Source organism: Asterias amurensis, chromosome 2 (assembly GCF_032118995.1).
Source record: "Asterias amurensis chromosome 2, ASM3211899v1".
Taxonomy (NCBI): Eukaryota; Metazoa; Echinodermata; class Asteroidea; order Forcipulatida; family Asteriidae; genus Asterias; species Asterias amurensis.
The window spans coordinates 20,689,403-20,708,908 of NC_092649.1; the positions used below are offsets into that span (position 1 = coordinate 20,689,403).

Consider the following 19,506-nt stretch of genomic DNA (forward strand, 5'->3'; position numbering starts at 1 on the left):
CATTGCAGGTGTCTAGGGGGAATTCTCTTTGTCCCCCAATGTGAAATTAACGTGGGCTGAGAATGATTAAAAAGAGGGCACCTTCAGAAGAAGTTTACAGTTCGCCGTCACAGGAGATTCCGTGCCCCCCTCTGATATTTGAAGTCCTCCCCCATTATGGTCAACTCTGTACAAACTTCTTCTGATGGCGCCCTCTTTTGAATCGTGCCCCCCACCCCCCCCCCTCCTGAGTTTTGGTGTCCCCCCCATAATGATCAACTCTGTACAAACTTCTTCTGATGGCGCCCCCTTTTGAATCGTGCCCCCACCCCCCTCCTGAGTTTTGGTGTGCCCCCCCCCATAATGATCAACTCTGTACAAACTTCTTCTGATGGCGCCCTCTTTTGAATCGTGCCCCCCCCTCCTGAGTTTTTGTGTGTCCCCCCCCCCCCCCATAATGATCAACTCTGTACAAACTTCTTCTGATGGCGCCCTCTTTTGAATCGTGCCCCCCCCCTCCTGAGTTTTTGTGTGTCCCCCCCCCCCATACAGGTCAACTCTGTACAAACTTCTTCTGATATAATATAATAATAAACGTAATAATTCAGTCATCTGCAGCGATAGATTATTGATGATAACTGTAATTATGAATTATGATTAGTGAGCTCTGTGTATAATTTAGATAAGGAAAGTGGAGAACTTGCTGGAGACATCTTGAAAGATAATTACTAATCTTTCTTGAAGGACAGACCCTGATGAGATTAAATAGCGTAGCAGCTGATGCTATTTTCTTCTCCACTGTGGAAACGGCATTTCTCCCATGCATTGTACGTGTACCGTATTGTACAGCTTGAATGTAACGTAATCAAAATATTAAATGGCATTATTCTTGCCCCTATCAAGACCATACATATTTATTTATTTTTTAATCATTTATTTAAGTATTATTATTTTTATTTATTTTTTCTTTTTTAAAATTTTATTATTACTATTTTTTTACGACATAATACTGAAAGCAAACAAGTCTACAGAAAACTTGCTAGCATTGTCAACAATTTTTTTTTATTCACTGAAAACGAGCTTGATGGATATTATTTAAATTTCAGCCTGGCGGCCATCTTGGCCAAGTTAAAATCGATTTCAAACAAACGGGCTGCCACGGTAATAGCTGGACGAGATTTGTATTGTGAATAGTGGGAGGGATTTTGTGTTGATCAGATGCATTTGTTTAAAGGTCGTGGGCAAAACAAAAATGCGTTGTGTGTTTACAAATTTTACCTTCAGTATGGGATGAGATTCTGCCCCCCCCCCCCGCATAGGGCAAACTGTGTACAAACTTCTTCTTAGCGCACTCTTTTCAACCCTTCTCCTCCGACCCCTGTTATTTTCCCATTATGTGGGGAAAAATCTCCGAAGGACGAAATTCCCTGTGACACCGCTCCTGGCATGAAAGGTTTTAAGTGAACTGAAACAAATGCGTTTACGTTTACAAATACAACGAAGTGTTGATTCGACCGCATCGTCTCACACGTTGATCTTGTTTATAAATCTGTATGTTGTTCTTGGCCCCCAGTCTCTATAACCAGATGCAATTTAATATTAAACTGGATGTGATCGATTTGTATTACCAGCAGCTGCATTGTTTTTCTTCAATTCTTTTCTATGTAAGTAACAAGACAACAAACTGATCACAATGAGCTTAGGCCTGCCGCTCCAGAATCAAATCGAATTAAACTCGGGCCTAAGTAGTCGCGTGTCAGTTGACCGTCCTTGTATTATTGAATCTAAAATGTATCAAAATAAAAATAGTTGCCCGTCAGCTTTATAAAAAGGTGGGACTGAAACAAAGGCACAAGGGTGATTTCACAATGATTCAGACTATGTCTAATTTTGTACGGGATAGCCACTCCATGCGTTTGTACAGTACTTAACGGACCGATGCAGATGCCGATCTCGAGTTAAGACTATTTACTCGTCCCAACTTAAAACTAAAGCCTTAAAGGCAGTGGACACTATTGGTAATTACTCAAAATAATTATTATCATAAAACCTGATTTGGTAATGAGTAATGGGGAGAGGTTGATAGTATAAAACACTGTGAGAAACGGTTCCCTCTGAAGTAAAGTAATTTTCGAGAAAGAAGTAATTTTCCTAGAATTTGATTTCGAGACCTCAAGTTTAGAATTTGAAGTCTCGAAATCAAGCATGTGGAAGCACACAACTTCGTGTGCCAAGTGTGTTTTTTATTTCATAGTTATCTCACAACTTCGACGACCAGTTGAGCTAACAATTTCACAGGTTTGTTATTTTATGCATATGTTGAGATACTCGAAGTGAGAAGACTGGTCTTTGACAATTACCAATAGTGTCCACTGTCTTTAAGTTTGTAATATCTCCTCAGTTGTGAAATCGCACCCTGGGACACCTTTTGGTGCTATTGTGATTGGAGAAAGCATTGTGGGTGACGATGTGAACGAATCACTTCCCATTAATTCGCCTTCTGCTGAAAAAAGAGAGGAAAAACAGGGATTTGATATTTATGGCACAGGTTCAATGTCACACTCTGGAATTCACCAGACACAGTGACAACAAAACGAGTAGGCCTATCGTTAAAGGCCTTGGACACCTTCGGCAACTGTCAAAAACCGGTATTCTCACTTGGTGTATCCCAACATACGCATAAAAGAACAAATCTGTGAACATTTTAACTTAACTGGTCATTGACGTTGCAAGAGAAATTAGAGCAACACCTTTTTGCATTACTTTGTTTTGCTTTCAGATGCATAGAATGCTTCCTCATTTCTTGTTTTGATTAGAGTGAGAAATTACATTTTTCTTAAAACGTGACTTCAGAGGGAGCCGTTCCCATTCAGTTAAATTGTTCTCTCGCCAACCTTGAACGGTAAGTGTCTAGCTGTAGTAGTAGCTACGTCCTTTTCCGATCCTGCTTTTGGTTCTTCATTTCAGATATTGCTAATAGGCAGCGTGCCTCAAGCTTAGATCACGGTCTAATAAATATAATATCTGTCCGACTCTGAGGCACACGATTTGATATTATTTTAACAATGCATCAAGGTTTAGGGTATAGTCTCAAGTCCCAATCCCGTGCCATCCCAAGAAAACCATTGTTTTGTGATGTTCTGGATTCACCAACTGGTCCTCGGGACCACGTATTGAAGGCGAGCGCGCACTCCTGTACAGATTGTTTGCTAGTACGTTAGTGTAGTTGCCGCGATATCGAGTCTAGGTTTGAGGGCAAGCAATGAAGATCCATACCGGAAATTACCCATTTAAACAAACAAATAATGCATCTCATGTTATATGGGAGACAGATGATGCCAACGGTGCTTGAGTCCAGTCATAGAGCAAGGAACGGTGGAACAGTTAACGGCTAAATAACTAAATATCAATCAGCCGTAAAGTAGACCAATATTCACCCAAAACCACACCAGCTTTGTGTGTAACATACCCTCTGTAGACATTTACTTGTTCTGTACAATAAAACTGTTAATACTAATAATAATAATAACCGTATTTATAACGCGCCTTTTTGCCAAAGGATACAAAGCGCCAGGTATTATTACTGCAAGGAATGGGGCGAATTGTTGAGATATAAGACCTATTAATCCTTAAAGACCTGCTTGAACGAAAATGTCAAGTCGTGAACTTTGCTGAATTCCACTTAAAATGTTTTCGATGAATAAGGAAATCGAGTCATATGATTATAAATAGGTTTCAATTGTGTAAAAAAATCATTTTGTATGCCCTTGTCCAGAGCTTTTCTGCGAGATTTGCGAAAAGCCCCGTTACGTAATCACTCTCAAAACGTCATAAGTAGATAAAGCCGCTTTGTTGCAGCGTTGATGTATAACAAAGCAAACTCCCACAAATGACGTCAGCGGCATTGTCCTTTGACGCCCGCTCTCAACGGCAGAAGTGTTTTTAGTCTTTCAAAAAACCTTTAGGTAGGGGCCTGATTTTTTAATCGATAATTACGAAAAGTTCAGAAGTGTACACATATCAAAATTACATTAAAATGGTGAACAAGTGCATTAAAAACAAGTAAAAATACATTTTCTGTTGAAAACATTCCGCCCAGGTAGCTGTTTAAGCACCATGTAAATGGTTTACAAGGTGCTGTGGCTGCGGTACAATATGCTGCCAATCCAGCCAGGATCACCGGGGCTAACCCCTTCTCTTTTCGATAAGTGCAATGTTTTTTTTTTACATGCGTTTACACAACACATGGGACCAACGGCTTTACGTCCCATCCGAAGGACGAAGCAATGGTAATGTGTCTTGCTTAAGGACACAAGTGTCACGGCTGGGGAATCGAACCCACACTCTGCTGATCAGAAACACAAGAGTTTGAATTCGGTGCTCTTAACCGCTCGGCCACGACACTCCCAAATTACCACACTATAAATTAACAATCCATCTCATACTTGGAGAGCAACCAGTGCCAACAGCGCTTGAGTCTATTTTACGGCTGAATAATTCAGAGTCTAAATTGATCAGCCGTAAGCTGGACCCAACACACATGCCAAAACCACACCCAGCTATAAGGCGCACCAAGCTACTTCTCTCTGTGGACTATAGCCTTTGTACTTTTGTTATATATACCTTCGTACAATAATTTTGTTCTCATTCATGTTTATATTTTACTAGATATTAACAATGGAAAATAACATTCTGTCTTTGTTTATTGAATATCAGTGTTACTGGACATTATATGACTATTATTCCTAAAGGTATTTACGCGATTGGTAAAGATAGAAACATTGATTCTTAAAAACTATCTGATTATAAAGTTCCTAAAGAACCTTTCTTTTTCTGTGAATTTTTTTCTCTCTGAAATGAGGTCATATCTGAAAACCTTAATTAATAAATAAAAACACCGCAAATAGCTGATTTCGATTGTTACAGTACAAAATTAAAGTGCCTCGGTGCCTTGGATCGGGCGAGTTGGTCTAGAAATGCGTTTGACACCTTTTGTTATGAAATGCATATGTTAGATAGATGTTTTAAAAGTAAAATGATCCACACATCAATGCCTCGGAATTGCACGGTTTTCCTTATATATGTCACAACACGCCATTTTGTGGAGTCAATAATTCGACTCAACAAAATGGCCAAACGTGTTAGTTCGCAAACCGTCCCAATGCGAGGCATTTGTATGGATGGTGTAACTATTCTACTTTTAAAACATCTCTCCAGCCGTTTGCATTTTATAACATGGTTTCAAACGCTCTTCATAGACCAACTCCCCCATAAGAACAACAAATGCTGGACATTGTGCATTGCTTTTCACCATTTTCTCCTTACTCAAGCAACGACTCGAGGAAAAATTACATTTCATGAACATCACACAAAACATGAACACTGTCCACGACTGTTTGATCAGTTCTACCAATCCTGTAAAAAACATTGCATTTAACAACTGCCAACCAAATATATTTTCTTAAAGACACGAGACACTAATGGTAATTGTCAAAGACCAGTCGTTTCACTTGGTGTATCTCAACATATGCAAAAAATAACCAACCTGTGAAAATTTGAGCTCGATTGGTTGTCGGAGTTGCCAGATAATAATGAAAGAAAAAACACACCCTTGTCACTCGAAGTTGTGTGCTTTCAGATGCTTGATTTCGAGACCTCAAATTCTAAACTTGAGGTCTCGAAATCAAATTCGTGTAAAATTACTTCTTTCTCGAAAACTACGTCACTTCAGAGGGAGCCGTTTCTCACAATGTTTTATATAATCAACCTTTCCCCATGACTCGTTACCAAGTGAGGTTTTATGCTGAAAATTATTTTGAGTAATAACCAACAGTGTCCACTGCCTTTAATAAAAAAAACCATACAAGAAACTGCAAATTTTGTGCAGTAATATTGTGCGTTAAACAGACAAAATTTGGATACAATATATGATGCTCAAATGACTTCCTATGTTTAACAACTAGAACCAATACGATAGTCACATTACGCACGAGGTGTATACATTTTTACCATTAGCAATGTTTTAGTGAAATACATCAATAATCATTTACCACGCAGTTGGAATTACTAAGATGGTGACCATTATGCAAAATAATAAACTATCATGTTACTTGTTTTTTATGCAAATCAACTTTTATGCAAATCGCCTATTTTTGGTTATCGTTAGTCACATAAAACGTTTTAAGAGTCAGATCAGTTAAATATTAGACATAATGTGTCCAAGGTCAATGTTGTATACTATGTGGGTGCAAGTTTAACACAATTGCATTTTTAGTTTAATATAATTATAGCCAGTTACCATGGTTGCAGCTTAAATTCCAATATCTAGGGACATCAACCATTTGTGAATCATGTTGGGTAATCCAATAAGCATACAGAGTGCTCTTATTGTCATCCTCTAATGTAAGTTATTAATGCAATTTGAAGCAATCATTTCAAAATGTGATTTCCCTGTTTTTTTTAAACATTCTCAATGCATGTTCTTAAAATAGCATAAGGGTGAAGTTTATAGCAATAATGTAGTCTCAAGTAAAGCCAAGGATGATAATTTTTAGTAATACAACATTATTTTGCATTTTGGTGGGTAGAAATTATAAATATGAGCTTAAAACCAGTTTTCAGGCCCCAGAATTGGCCTTAAACGACCCCCAAAGATCTGTTACCATGGCAACGGGCTTTATATTGGATTGAAAGTGCGATTTCGTTTACTTGCATCCCGTCCCTTCCACCCACAAAGTATGAACAAACTAATACAAATTGACCGTGTACACATGTCAAATAGTAACCTGGTGACTGTTAAAAGTAAAACAAAAACAATATTCAAGCAATAATTCTGTTTAATGCTTGACAAACTGATAGTTTTTGTGGCGGTGCAATATGGTTTCACGGACATGGAAAGACTGTAATTTTAAAACATTTTAAGTGTCATTCTGAACGATTTACACAATTTCCTCGACAGGACATGCAGCTTAAAAACATTATGTTGAATGTACTTACGTTGAATATTTGAAACAAAACACAAAGTGAATACAAAAGCTCTGTCGACAACAAACTTGCTGGGTTAACAATACATTTTATACCTTAACAAGGCACACTGGTGGTACCACATTAGACAAGGGGTCATGTCACCTGCACCACCACAGATATAATATCTTACGAAACTTTTGGTGCTCAATATATTATGTGAAATCAAACGTACAGTTATATAGCGGCCATTGATCCATATTGGCAACACCATTTTAGTAGTAAGCCGTTTGCAACAGCTACCTTCACATTCGTTGCAAGACACTGCAGTTTCCACGTGGTATCTCACTAAACTCAACTAATGTGTTCAACGTTTTCAGAGTCCAGTTTCTGTTTAGTTACAAATATCCATGTTCAATCTTGGCTTGGTGTATATTCAGACCGGGAAACATTTACCGCCGACTATAAGGTTTAGACCGGTCCCTTCTCGGTAATTTAAGTTGATGTGTGTAAGATTTAAAGACACTGGAAACATTAAATAACCAATATTCCCTCTAGTAGGTGTATCCCAACATAAGCATAAAATAACAAGTCTGTGAAAATTTTGACTCAATTGGTAATCGAAATTGGAAAAGAAAAATGACAGATAATCCCCTTGTTGCCCAAATGTGCGTGCTTTCATTATGCCTTTTGAAACTGAGTGAGGAATGACCTCAAAAAAGACTTCATTTTTCACAATGTTTTTTTGTGTGTGTGTTATAAAATGCTCCCCAATGCTCGTTACCAAGTAAGTTTTTTATGCTAACATTTATTTATTTGAGTAATGTTGAGTAATTACCAGTGCCCTAACAAAAAGTGTTTTAATATGATGAGGTTATTATTTTTACACCTCCTTTAGAGTTCTCAATGCGTTACCCGGTACCGGTTGATATTGTGCTCATATCATTTGCTTGATTTCGTTGTCTGCAAAATATCTGACGTAATCCATTACGAAACTGACGGTACTTGAAAGCGTAAATCATCGGGTTGACGCAAGAGTTTGAGGCAACCATTGCGACAGTTATGAAGAAAAACCAGCCATTGAACTGAATGTCTATCCCAAGATTAAACATAAGAAAGATGACCTGGTTAGGCGTCCAGCAGATCAAGAATGTTATGAAGACGATCAGGAGCATCTTGAAGGTGTTGCGTCTTGCACGGAGGAGGGACTCGGCCATGTCCGGTGCGTTTGCTCCACCGGGAAGATGCTGGGCTGGTGCCGGGCCGACACGGGCTGCTCCCCGCTTCATCTCCACACTGATGCGAATGTAGGCGAAGAGCATCACGGCAACCGGGACGACGTACTGCAAGACCGCGACAATAACTCCAATTATGTTCGCTCCTGGGATCAGATTCTGAACACATTTACCGTTTTCCTCTTTGTAAATCAGCAAAGTATACGACATCAGAATGGTATTGAAAATCCAACACATCGCCATAGACATTGAGACTTTCAGCCGAGGCCAAGTGGTGAATGCTGCCTGATATTTGAAGGGGTAAACGATGGCGAAATACCGCTCCATGGTCAACACCAATAAATTGAAGGTCGACAGAATGAAGAAGTAAAACAGCGAATAGTTTGAAACCCAGAACTGGCAGGTAAACCGTCCCAGAGCGTTGCTTGGGATAGTATCAGGCAAGACGATTTCATTTCTTAAGACATTCATGGTAGAGCCAAGTAAATCAATGACTGCTTGATGAAATATGAAGGCGTTTGTACGCGTCTGCATTGTTCGTACTTTGAAGATGACGAAGCAAACTAAACCATTGCCCAGGATCCCGACTATACCGGTGAGGTCTTGGTAGATCCGCAGAGCAAGCAGGCCGTCCATGTTGAAAATTTGTATCGCAACTTGGAGAAACTAGAACCGTATCCGAATTTCCTGTACATCAGGTTGCGTTTTATATGCGTAGGAATTCCTTTCGGCCCCTCCACGTGGATTCAACAATGCATATTATTGGTCGATGTAAGCGAGAACGATAACGAGAACGATAAAAATGCACGCCCTCGATTGGTTGAAATGCTTCACGCAGAATACTTCGCTCGTCCCCATCGCCTTGCTTTAATTAACCAAAGGCGCTGGGATGGGCAAACGTGTTATGCACTGTCATTGGTTTATAATGCGCAACCCATCATGCATCACACTCACACAGCACCACATCTATATGCACTGTACGCATGACGTACTTCCTGAGCAAGAATCTGTGGATCTGGCAGGTCGCTGGGGCCAAGCGAAGCAGAATACGTCCACGCTCATTCAACCAATCGAGGGCGTGCATTTTTATCGTTCTCGTTATCGTTCTCGTTATAGGGGCCTGTGTGACCGGGCGATGGGAGGAGCCACCCGTGGCTTCACATTTTCGCGTGCACACAATAGATACATTCAGGGCCCGGTTTCATGGCTCTGCTTACCGCCGAATTCTGCACTTAGGATCACCATTTCTGCACTATAATTAGCTGTGTAAGCGTAGAATGCCTAGAAAAACGTGGAGTACGCACGCGCACACAAGCCAAAACTCACAGCTTATGTGAAATACGCGTGACCTTTAGCCTTAACATCTGAAGTCACACTTCGAGGCTCGTGAATAACGCCAGAGAGTGGCCTCTAGTGTAGGTCGATCCCTTTCCACCTTCACCTTTCACCTAGATTCATATGCAGACGACCTCTGCAAGTGTAGCTGCCAAACATCACCTCGGACCAATCAAAACACCGAAATAGAAAGTTTACGTCACTGCACGTTTATCCAATGAAATGATATTATCCAATGAAATCACTGGTTCTAAACGAGCATGTACCTGCCTTTGCGGATAAACGGGGACAAGTCTACGACTATCTGCGCTATCTGTGTTAGCGTAGGACGCCTACGAGTGGGTATGCGCACTACGCCAAAAATCACAGCTAACCTGTGAATAGTACACTTCACGTATGCACAGAATTCACTGCTTCCGTAAGCGGCCATTACTTGCTAACGGTAAGCAAGGCAATGAAATTGAGCCAAGGTTGGACTACTGCAACAGCCTCTTGATTGGTGTAAGCAAATCCCGAATCACTAAACCTAACAATGCCCAACGCACCTCTGCTCGCGTCATTGTCAAGCGCAAGAAGTATGACTCACATAAATCACATCGTATCTCATATACTAAGGAGAGCAGCAGAGTATACTGTTCGAAACGCCGAGACCACACCAGCTCTTTCGTGTGGTTTGTACCCGCAAGTTTACTATTTATTTTTAGTTTCCTCCTACATCGTAACTCATTACTCTTCCCTATATACAGCAGCGTATCCAATACAGAGTTCTTTTTCTTGTGTACAAAGCTCTCCATAGACAGTCTCCATCCTACATATGACTTACTACAGATGCACCAACAACGCAGACGGATTAGATCATCCACATCTTCTCCTCAGTTTATCGAGCCCATTTATATAGAACCCTTGCCGTGTCATTTCCGATCGCTCACTCTCCTGCACGGACCGAAAGAATGGAACACTCTTCTTCCAAATCACACAAAGGATGCTCAGACTATTTATTTGTTCAAGAAACTGCAAAAAAAAATGTGTTTTTCATTAAGTGTAAAATTAAAAAATAATAAGCCTATTTTCATGTAATAATTAGGCATAGATAAACATATTTGTTATTTGCTACATGTAGATAATATTTGCATCAGGGATACAATAATATTCATGGAATATGTTTTACCCATACACCGATGTACTCAGTAGTTTCCCGAGTTCTGTGAAAATAAAACCACGGGCAAATCTCGGGTGGGATTCAAACCTACGACCTTTGCACTCCCAGAGCAGTGTCTTACCAATAAGGACACAGACATTGCCCGGTAGCTATACAGGCAGTTCGGTTCTTATGTATTGTAAATAATTTCATGTAACTGTCTTTTTTTCCCTTCTTTTTTTTGCGCTATTAAAAGTCATTGGATACTTTCGGTAGACAGTATTGTCAAGGCTCACACTTCGTCTATCGCAACTTATGTATAATTTTAACAAACCTGTGAACATTTAGGCTCAATTGGTCATCGGAGTCGGGAGAAATTAACGGGAAAACCCACCCTTGTGTCCGCACGTGTCGCCGTGTCATGACGTGTGTTTAAAATAAATCCGTTATTCTCGATATCGAGAACTGATACTGCTTTAATGTTTCATCAAAAAGTAAAGCATTTCATGGAATATTATTTAATGAGAAGTCTTTCACCATTACCTTCTGTATACCCTGTAACTTATTTGTATATCTGTGAACTTTGAATATTGTTTTTCTGTTCCGAAAATGTCCAATGGCTTTAAATAAAATATTCCGATTGATTGATTGATTGATTGATTGGATTGGTTTGGTGAACGTGGACCACTTTAGCGTACTTCTTTATGCATGTTTGCTTCGTTTTTGAAATGACAAGGGCACCAAAGCATGTTTTCCTTGGCAAAGGGCATCCTATGAAGAAATTGTAAATTTATACAGGAGCATTTCAAGGGCACCAAGTCACGGAGGCATTCGTTGCCTCCGTGAAGTGGCAGACCTGACTCTTTTTATGTAAAAACGAGAAACAGTTAGGCTAGTCTTTTTCTGCTTCAATACACAACATAATGTAAAGATAGGTAAATGGGAAATTAGGTAACTGGAAAAAACTTAAAATTATTTGAGGTTGATTTAATTTTAATATAAATTTGCTGTGGGCTTTAAGTGGGGAATATACTCCAAGTTTTTGTTTTCTTATAATGGTTTTTTTTTTGCTGTTAAGCGCTTTGAGGATATTCTAATTCATATTGCGCTGTATAAATACTGTTTTATTATTATTATTATTATTATTATGGTGCATCTGTAGTAAGTCATATGTAGGATGGAGACTGTCTATGGAGAGCTTTGTACACAAGAAAAAGAACTCTGTATTGGGTACGCTGCTGTTGTTGTCGTCGTCGTCGTCGTCGTCGTCGTCGTCGTCGTCGTCGTCGTCGTCGTCGTCGTCGTCGTCGTCGTCGTTGTTGTTGTTGTTATTATTATTGAACAAAGGCAGCTTTATTTGAGTGGGACTCGAACCAACGACTCCCCGAGTTAACATACCGGCGCTTAACCAGTTGACCTTTATCCCGATGTTCGCAGTCTCTCTATTTTGTCAGTAATTTTTGTCGGGTGCCAGTCAGAAGCCATACAACCGTAAGCCACTGTGATAGCCAACATCCATGGTGTAATTATTTAACACCCCAGTTTTGCAGTGTACTAAATTTGAGTATTGTTCTTAAGTCAGAACTGTGGTCGGTATAATTTATAGGTTGTGCAGAATCCATGGCAGAAAAAAAATCTTTGGAAGAATGTAGAATTGCTATCGTAAAGGCAGTGGACACTATTGGTCATTACTCAAAATAATTATTATCATGAAACCTTACTTGGTAACGAGTAATGGGGAGAGGTTGATGGTATAAAACATTGTGAGAAACGGTTCCCTCTGAAGTAAGGTAGTTTTCGAGAAAGAAGTAATTTTCCACGAATTTGATTTCGAGCCCTCAGATTTAGAATTTGAGGTTTCGAAATCAACCATCTAAAAGCACACAACTTCGTGTGACAAGTATGTTTTTCTTTCATTATTAATTATCTCTCATCTTCAACGATCGATTGAACTCAAATTGTCACAGGTTTGTTGTTTTATGCAACTGAGAAGACTAGTTTTTGACAATTACCAATAGTGTCTATGTATTTAACTGTTATGTGCCCTCGAACAGGTTAGAGTACGCAATATAAGTTTAATAAAAAATTGTTTTATTATAAATACCATGATTATACACAAGTGCCCTTTTTGTGAACAAGTGCCCTTTTTTGGTTTTGACTAGCGCTGAAAATCAATGTTGACTGTTGCCTGAATGATTTTTTTTAGTGAAAGCCTTGGTGGCCTTCGCAAATTTGCGTAGAAAAACAGCAACAATGCTACAGCCACAATGCTACTGCCGACAAAATATGTTGAATAAAATGTCAAATCTTGAAGTAATTGTATTTAGTTCCTGATAAAATGGGCATTGTATGGGCAAAATTCTTTCTGCGTTTCGGTTTGAAATCTTAAATCGGTTGGCAATGACATTTCTAAGTGTTCGGATTGCAACTTCAAGCTATTGTGTTTTCTTCCGTTATGAATTCCTTCGATGCGTTCCATTTAGATCATCTGGCGTTACAAAAATATGTTTTAAAAGTTGATGTTCATTTTCAAGTTGCTGCTCCAGTTTCCACAAATTCCTACATCTTCATTGTCATCCTTTTCTCCAAATGTAATTACATTTGTAAAATAAAAAAAAGACGTTTAAATTTTAACACAAGTGATGAAATCATACGAAGCTCCGCAAGTGCCATGCAACTTGTTCAAGGCACCGTACACTGTTGAAAGCCTGATACTTCACGGAGGCAACGAAGGCGATTGCATACACCCTGGTCGTTGCATTGATGTTTTTATATGACCTATTTATAATAGGAGACTTTGGAACGCTAGGTGGCAGCAGACTTACCAGGTAAATGGCAATACGCAATCCGTACTTCAATGAGAACAGCAAATTTTAAGTACCGATGAACGAACACCTTTAATGTTTCACCCTAATCGTGGGATGGATCATTAATTCCGACAAGCGTTTGGACACATGATAAACCACTTGAGACGAACAAGTATTAAAAAAGACATGTCAGAGTAATGGTCGGGCGAGACACTGAGGTAGAATATTAAGAACAATTATCCAGTACATCTGGAGCAGCAAGACTCGTCTTAAAGGCACTGAACACTTTTGGTAAATACTAGCCTTGCTCAAGGCAGTCGAATTATTCACTCCGAAAAAAGACCACCGCTGTATAAGAACCCAGCCGTATTCACTGTGCGTAAAACCCACCCGTATTCACTGTGCGTAACATCGCACGACACGATGCCCCCGTACACTATCCGCATGCGGAGGCCGTCAGGCCGACAGCCTTGTAGGATCTGTGTTGAAGCCACTGACCTCATTACTATAATAAGCGAAGAGTTCCCACGGTCAGCTCATTACCATAATGCCCGCGAAAGATGAGACATGTCTACATCATCACACACCACCACCACGGACGCTCAGCGAGCATGATAGGCGTGTGTGATTGGACGTCAAAATGAATAATTCATTTGCCTCACATCCTGTGTTGTCTGATAGGTCTGACGAACGATATACATATTCATGAGCTGCATACTAGCATATCCTAGAGCCCCCCCAATTTCGTCCACTATTGGAATTTTTTCAATACAACACATTAAAACGGGAAGATACAGACCCGACAAGGCTGTCGGCCTGACGGCCTCCGCATGCGGTTAGTGGTGTACGAGTGCGATGACTTGTGTGAACAGTATTCGTGCGATGTGACAGTGTGTGTACGGGTGGGTCATTCGGTGTGATCGCACACACCATACACAGGGTATATGGCGGGTGGGTTTACAGCTGCGTTTTTTCGGAGCGAATAATGCGACTGCCTTGAGCAAGGCTAGGTAAATACTCAAAATAACTGTTAGCATAAAAACTTACTTGGTTGTGAGCAATGGAGAGCTGTTGAGAGAAACGGCTCCCTCAAGGTTACATAGTTTGTGAGAAAGAGTTTTTTTCTCGCTGAAGCCTTTTTATAGGCATTTGATACGTACAACAATGCGTTTTTCCCCTTAATTGTATTATTCTCTTGCAATTGCGATGGCAAATTGAGGCAAAATTTCCACAGCTTTTGTAATACTTTATGCATGTGTTGAGCTACACCAAGTGAGAACACTGGTCTCTGACAGTTACCAAAGGTATCTTGTGACTTTAAAGCAGAAGAGGCCGAGAAATGTTATTTTGGTACTCACTATAAAAATTAATGACAAAATAAAAACAGTTGGCATTTGAGACAATTCGTTTTTACAAAATACACCATACCTAGTTAAAATTATGAATAATTGTCGTGGTGGTACAGTTTCGATTTCCTGTGAAACGAACACGACTTTCAAAATCCAATTAAATTGAAAATGCTAATCATCGTCCATGTAATAACTCTTGCAGGTTTTATTTATTGCGGGTATGGAATAATTATTATAATCATAGCTTTATGATCAAACCATATATCAAGGGACATTGAATGTAGTCACGAAGCCTGACAAACCATGATGACTAGCAGCTGGTCTTTTATTACACGTCGCGATGAGCCGAATATGGTGGAGCTTTCCATGACACCATGACGCACTTTGTCTGTCCTCGCCTTATGGGTTTATTTATAACGCCTCCAAATTACAATCATTCTGAGAGGGCTATCCGTGAATAATTTAGAGCTTTTAATAACAACGGTTGTTTAGTAATAGCCGTCGTTCGCTGAAGAGCACTTTGTATTTTGGAGAGCGTCCAAACATCATCAGGGAGTCTTTACATTTTCTCCTCTTTGCTGTTCTAAACCTGGTGACGAAAACGATGCGGTCGGTTGTGAAGAAAGTTGCATTATGTCTTAGAGTGTGTGCGAACTAACACCCGGTGTGATTTGAACGTCTTGAACTTGTACTCCGGGGTCTACTGAGTCTCGTCTGACTCGCAGATCGGTATGTTGTAACTTGATTGGTGAGGAGTAAACATGGAAAATGTTACCAGTGTAGATATTATGAACGCATCGCCATTCACGTACAGCGAAAGGGTAGGCGTTGCGATATTGCTTCTGATTATCTTCGTTCTAGGCACAGTAGGAAATGGCATCGTCATCTTGGCTGTAGCCCTGTCTAAAGATTTACAGACTATTCCTAACGTGTTTGTAGTGAGTCTAGCTGTTGCAGACTTATGTTATTGTCTGCTTCTTCCGTTTAGCTCAGTGGTACCTTTACTCTCTAGGGACGGGTGGCGCTCAGAAACTCTTTGCTTCCTTCTAGCGCTCATGGCCTTTACCAGCGTCGGTTCAAGCTTGTACAATCTCGCATGCATCGCTCTCAACCGCCTATTTGTGATTAAAGGACCAGTGAAAGCACACGAGTGGCTGTTTACCACCAAGAAGATTATCATCATGGTGGCTGGTACGTGGGTTATCCCTCTGGCAGCTATGCTAGTTCCACCCGCCTTCGGGATCGGTGCTTTGGGTTACGACGAGCAGGATAACACATGCAGTGATATTGACACACACCTACGATTCATGGATTACCATTTGATCCAGGTGTTCTGTTTTTATCCTATCCCACTTCTGATACTAACTATCAGTTACTCTCTAGTATTCATACACGTCAAGCGTCATTTCAAGCACAGAGAAGAGTCATTTAGGTCATCACATGAGATGACTGACTTTCAAGCAGACGATGAGATGCAAGAACAAGTCACTGTGCGTTTCAAGAAACGCGCGAACAGACAACAACTTCAGATCACTAAAAATCTCTTCATAGTGACCTGTTTATTCGTTGTGTGTTTCTCTCCATATTCAGTTGCTCTTCTAGTGACATCTAACTCGAGAACATTGCTGTTTTCGTCGGTGTTGTTTACATTTAACAGCTGTGTCAATCCAATAGTGTACACTGTGAACCATCCACGGTTCAATGTTGTCATTCGATGTATCTTAGGATGTAGGTTCAAGGATATACCTAAACCATCAGGACTTCTTGTGTCGACCCGTGAAAGATTCTGTCGAGCATAAAGTGACATCGTGCACGGATCTTCTTGTAATTTGAGCATGACGGTGACTTTATGATGTACCTAATTTTGTCGAGCTTCATAAGGACATCATAAAGTGAGCATAACTTTGATTTCATGTTTCGAACTTTAGGCCTATGACGTAACATGTCGAGCATAAGAGTGACATCGTAAAGGGTATAGTACCCCATGTCGAGCATAAACGTGACATAAAAAGTGAGCATACAAGTGTCGTACTTTGTAGTCAATGTACTGTGAGCATAATTGTGACGTTATGAATTATCGCACCTTGTAGTAAATGGTATGTCGAGCATAATAGTATGAAGTGTCGTAATTTTAGTTCAATCTCCTGTCGAGCAAACAACATCAAATACTGAGCAGTTGTACTTTAAGGCCAATGCCCTGTCGAGCAAATCACTTACATCACGAAGTGTCGTCATGTGTAGTCCTGTCGAGCATAAGCATGATATAATGAAGTGTCGTACTTTAATGCCTTGTCGAGTTTAAAATGACACAATGATGTATTGTAGTTTATCGACAGAATCATTCTCTATAAAGGAACGTCACATTGACACCATATTGTTCTTTATATTAATTTCTCATTATTCATGCCACTACTAACGGTATTTGTTAGGATATTATGTTATTATTAAACTGATGAATTGCTTGCTCTAATCTTAGCCGAAATGAATACGTGGTTTAGGCTATGTTTTGTGAATCAAAGAAACCGTTCATAAAAACATTAAATCGTACAAACAAAGGCACACCTGTGTAATTTTCCACAAGTGAACATTTATCTCGAAAAATGCCCCTACACCACTTAACAAATAAAACCTACTTTTCAGGGCCCATGTCGTCCAAAATACCTCAAGTTGAAGTCAACGTCCAATGTCACAATTAGGTAAATGTTGACATTGTACCCCCTTCTGTTTGGCTCTCACATTTGTTTAATGTAGAGTATTTTGAGAGCCTACAAAATGAGGCCGATGCTCTGTTTAATTTTGTCTCCATGTTCGATAAAGCCTTTGAAGGTAGAGTATACCTTTGGTTTTAGGAACCGTTCGATATTGTTTTAATTAAAGACCCTGGACACTATTGGTAATTGTCTAAGACCAGTCTTCTCACTTCGAGTATCTCAACATATGCATAAAATAACAAACCTGTGAAATGTTTAGCTCAACTGGTCGTCGAAGTTGTGAGATAACTATGAAATAAAAACACACTTGATGGCACTGCACGAAGTTGTGTGCTACCAGATGCTTGATTTCGAGACCTCAAATTCTAAATCTTAGGTCTCGAAATCAAATTCGTGAAAAATTACTGCTTTCTCGAAAACTACATCACTTCAAGCCGTTTTTCATAATGTTTTATCAGCCTCTCCCCATTTACTCGTTACCAAGTGAGGTTTTATGCTAATAACTATTTTGAGTATTTACCAATAGTGTCCACTGCTTTTAAGTACACATGGCTTAGGTCGGCTTAATGAAGCTGTCACCTGTCTGCCTGTAAAGAATAATGGTCATGAGTAATAACAAAAAAAAGTATAAGGAATTGCTTTCATGATTTAATTAAATCCAATATCTAGTCTTTCAATGACGTAGGCCACTGTAAGATTAAATTTCTTAGATATTCCTGGAACAATTTTATTGCTGTACATAAAAAATCAAATTAAATCAAGCGAGCTGCTCATTAAAATCAAAAACAAAAAACGCCTCCCCTTTTTGAAAAAAAAAGCCGGAAGTTTGAGATTAAATAATTATTACCAGAATTTAATCATTACGTCGTATTAGCTTTTATTAAAATAAATACATGTTTTTTCAAAAAGAATTGTGTAGTTACTTTTGTATTTGTTTTTCCAAGTCAGATTATCTTGTAAAAACTATAGAGAATAAGATTTACAGGCAGTGGACACTATTGGTAATTACTCAAAATAATTATTAGCATAAAACCTTTCTTGGTGACAAGTGATGGGGAGAGGTTGGTGGTATAAAACATTGTGAGAAACAGCTCCCTCTGAAGTGCCATAGTTTTGGAGAAAGAAGTAAACGCACACAACTTCGTGTGATAAGGGTGTTTTCTTCGTTCATTATTATCTCGCAACTTTGATGACCGATTGAGCTCAAATTTTCACAGGTTTGTTATTTTATGCATATGTTGAGATACACCAACTGTGAAGGCTAGTCTTTGACAATTACCAATAGTGTCCACTGCCTTTAACAAAAGAATATAATTATTTTATTCTGTTCCCCTTAGACCGATGTGTATAAAGCACAAATCCACATGCCATGAAACCATATACTTCAACAGATAAAGATACACAGTTTTTATTTACCAGAAGTGCCTCCCCCTATACAAAAATGATATTTCTCCGTGTGCCCCGTAAAATATTTATTATAGTTTCGTCGCTGAGTGAAACTAGTTTTATTTGCAACATTTTTTGGTTGTTTTGAATGACGGATGAAATGACGTCATTTGTCACGGTGAGTTCCGTTTACGCACACATGTATAATCACATGATTCAAACACTTTTTTTTTAACCAACAATATTTTCCTCGTTTTAATCTTCAGTTATAAAGGGGATTAACATTGTTGACAACTCGATCCCTGTATGCACAGTAAAGCTTCCCACTGCACAAAAACTTTGATGTTAAAACTGTCACCATGGATGTCATTATAAATACCGACAACAACATCAATATTTACAGCATAAGTGTGTTATTTAAATGACATATGGTGTTAATTTTGATCTCGCTTGCGCATTTTATATAAGCCAACACCAGGGTGTCGGTTTAAACACCCTAGTGTAGCAGCATCAGGTATTAAAATATCACCATATCCAAAACGTTGTCTTCACCTGCAATTGTTGTATTTACTTTGCTTTTTGGTGAAAGGCCATGACTTTTTC

At 39.3% G+C, this 19,506-nt stretch overlaps 2 protein-coding genes across 2 annotated transcripts; one reads left to right on the top strand and one right to left on the bottom strand.

Annotated features, from left to right (window-relative positions):
• Positions 1–7,853: 7,853 nt before the first annotated feature.
• LOC139952535 (somatostatin receptor type 5-like) lies at positions 7,854–8,813 on the bottom strand. The gene has a single exon (XM_071951705.1). The coding sequence runs from the start codon at positions 8,811–8,813 to the stop codon at positions 7,854–7,856; it is 960 nt and encodes a 319-aa protein (XP_071807806.1).
• A 6,356-nt stretch (positions 8,814–15,169) lies between these two features.
• LOC139933980 (rhodopsin, GQ-coupled-like) lies at positions 15,170–16,684 on the top strand. Its single transcript, XM_071928229.1, has one exon. It carries the CDS (start codon positions 15,568–15,570, stop codon positions 16,603–16,605), a length of 1,038 nt encoding a protein of 345 aa, XP_071784330.1. The 5' UTR covers positions 15,170–15,567; the 3' UTR covers positions 16,606–16,684.
• Positions 16,685–19,506: the final 2,822 nt, after the last annotated feature.

Coding starts and splice junctions, on each gene's coding strand:
- LOC139952535 (XM_071951705.1), bottom strand. CDS start 8,813: ATGGACGGCCTGCTTGCTCTGCGGATCTACCAAGACCTCACCGGTATA.
- LOC139933980 (XM_071928229.1), top strand. CDS start 15,568: ATGGAAAATGTTACCAGTGTAGATATTATGAACGCATCGCCATTCACG.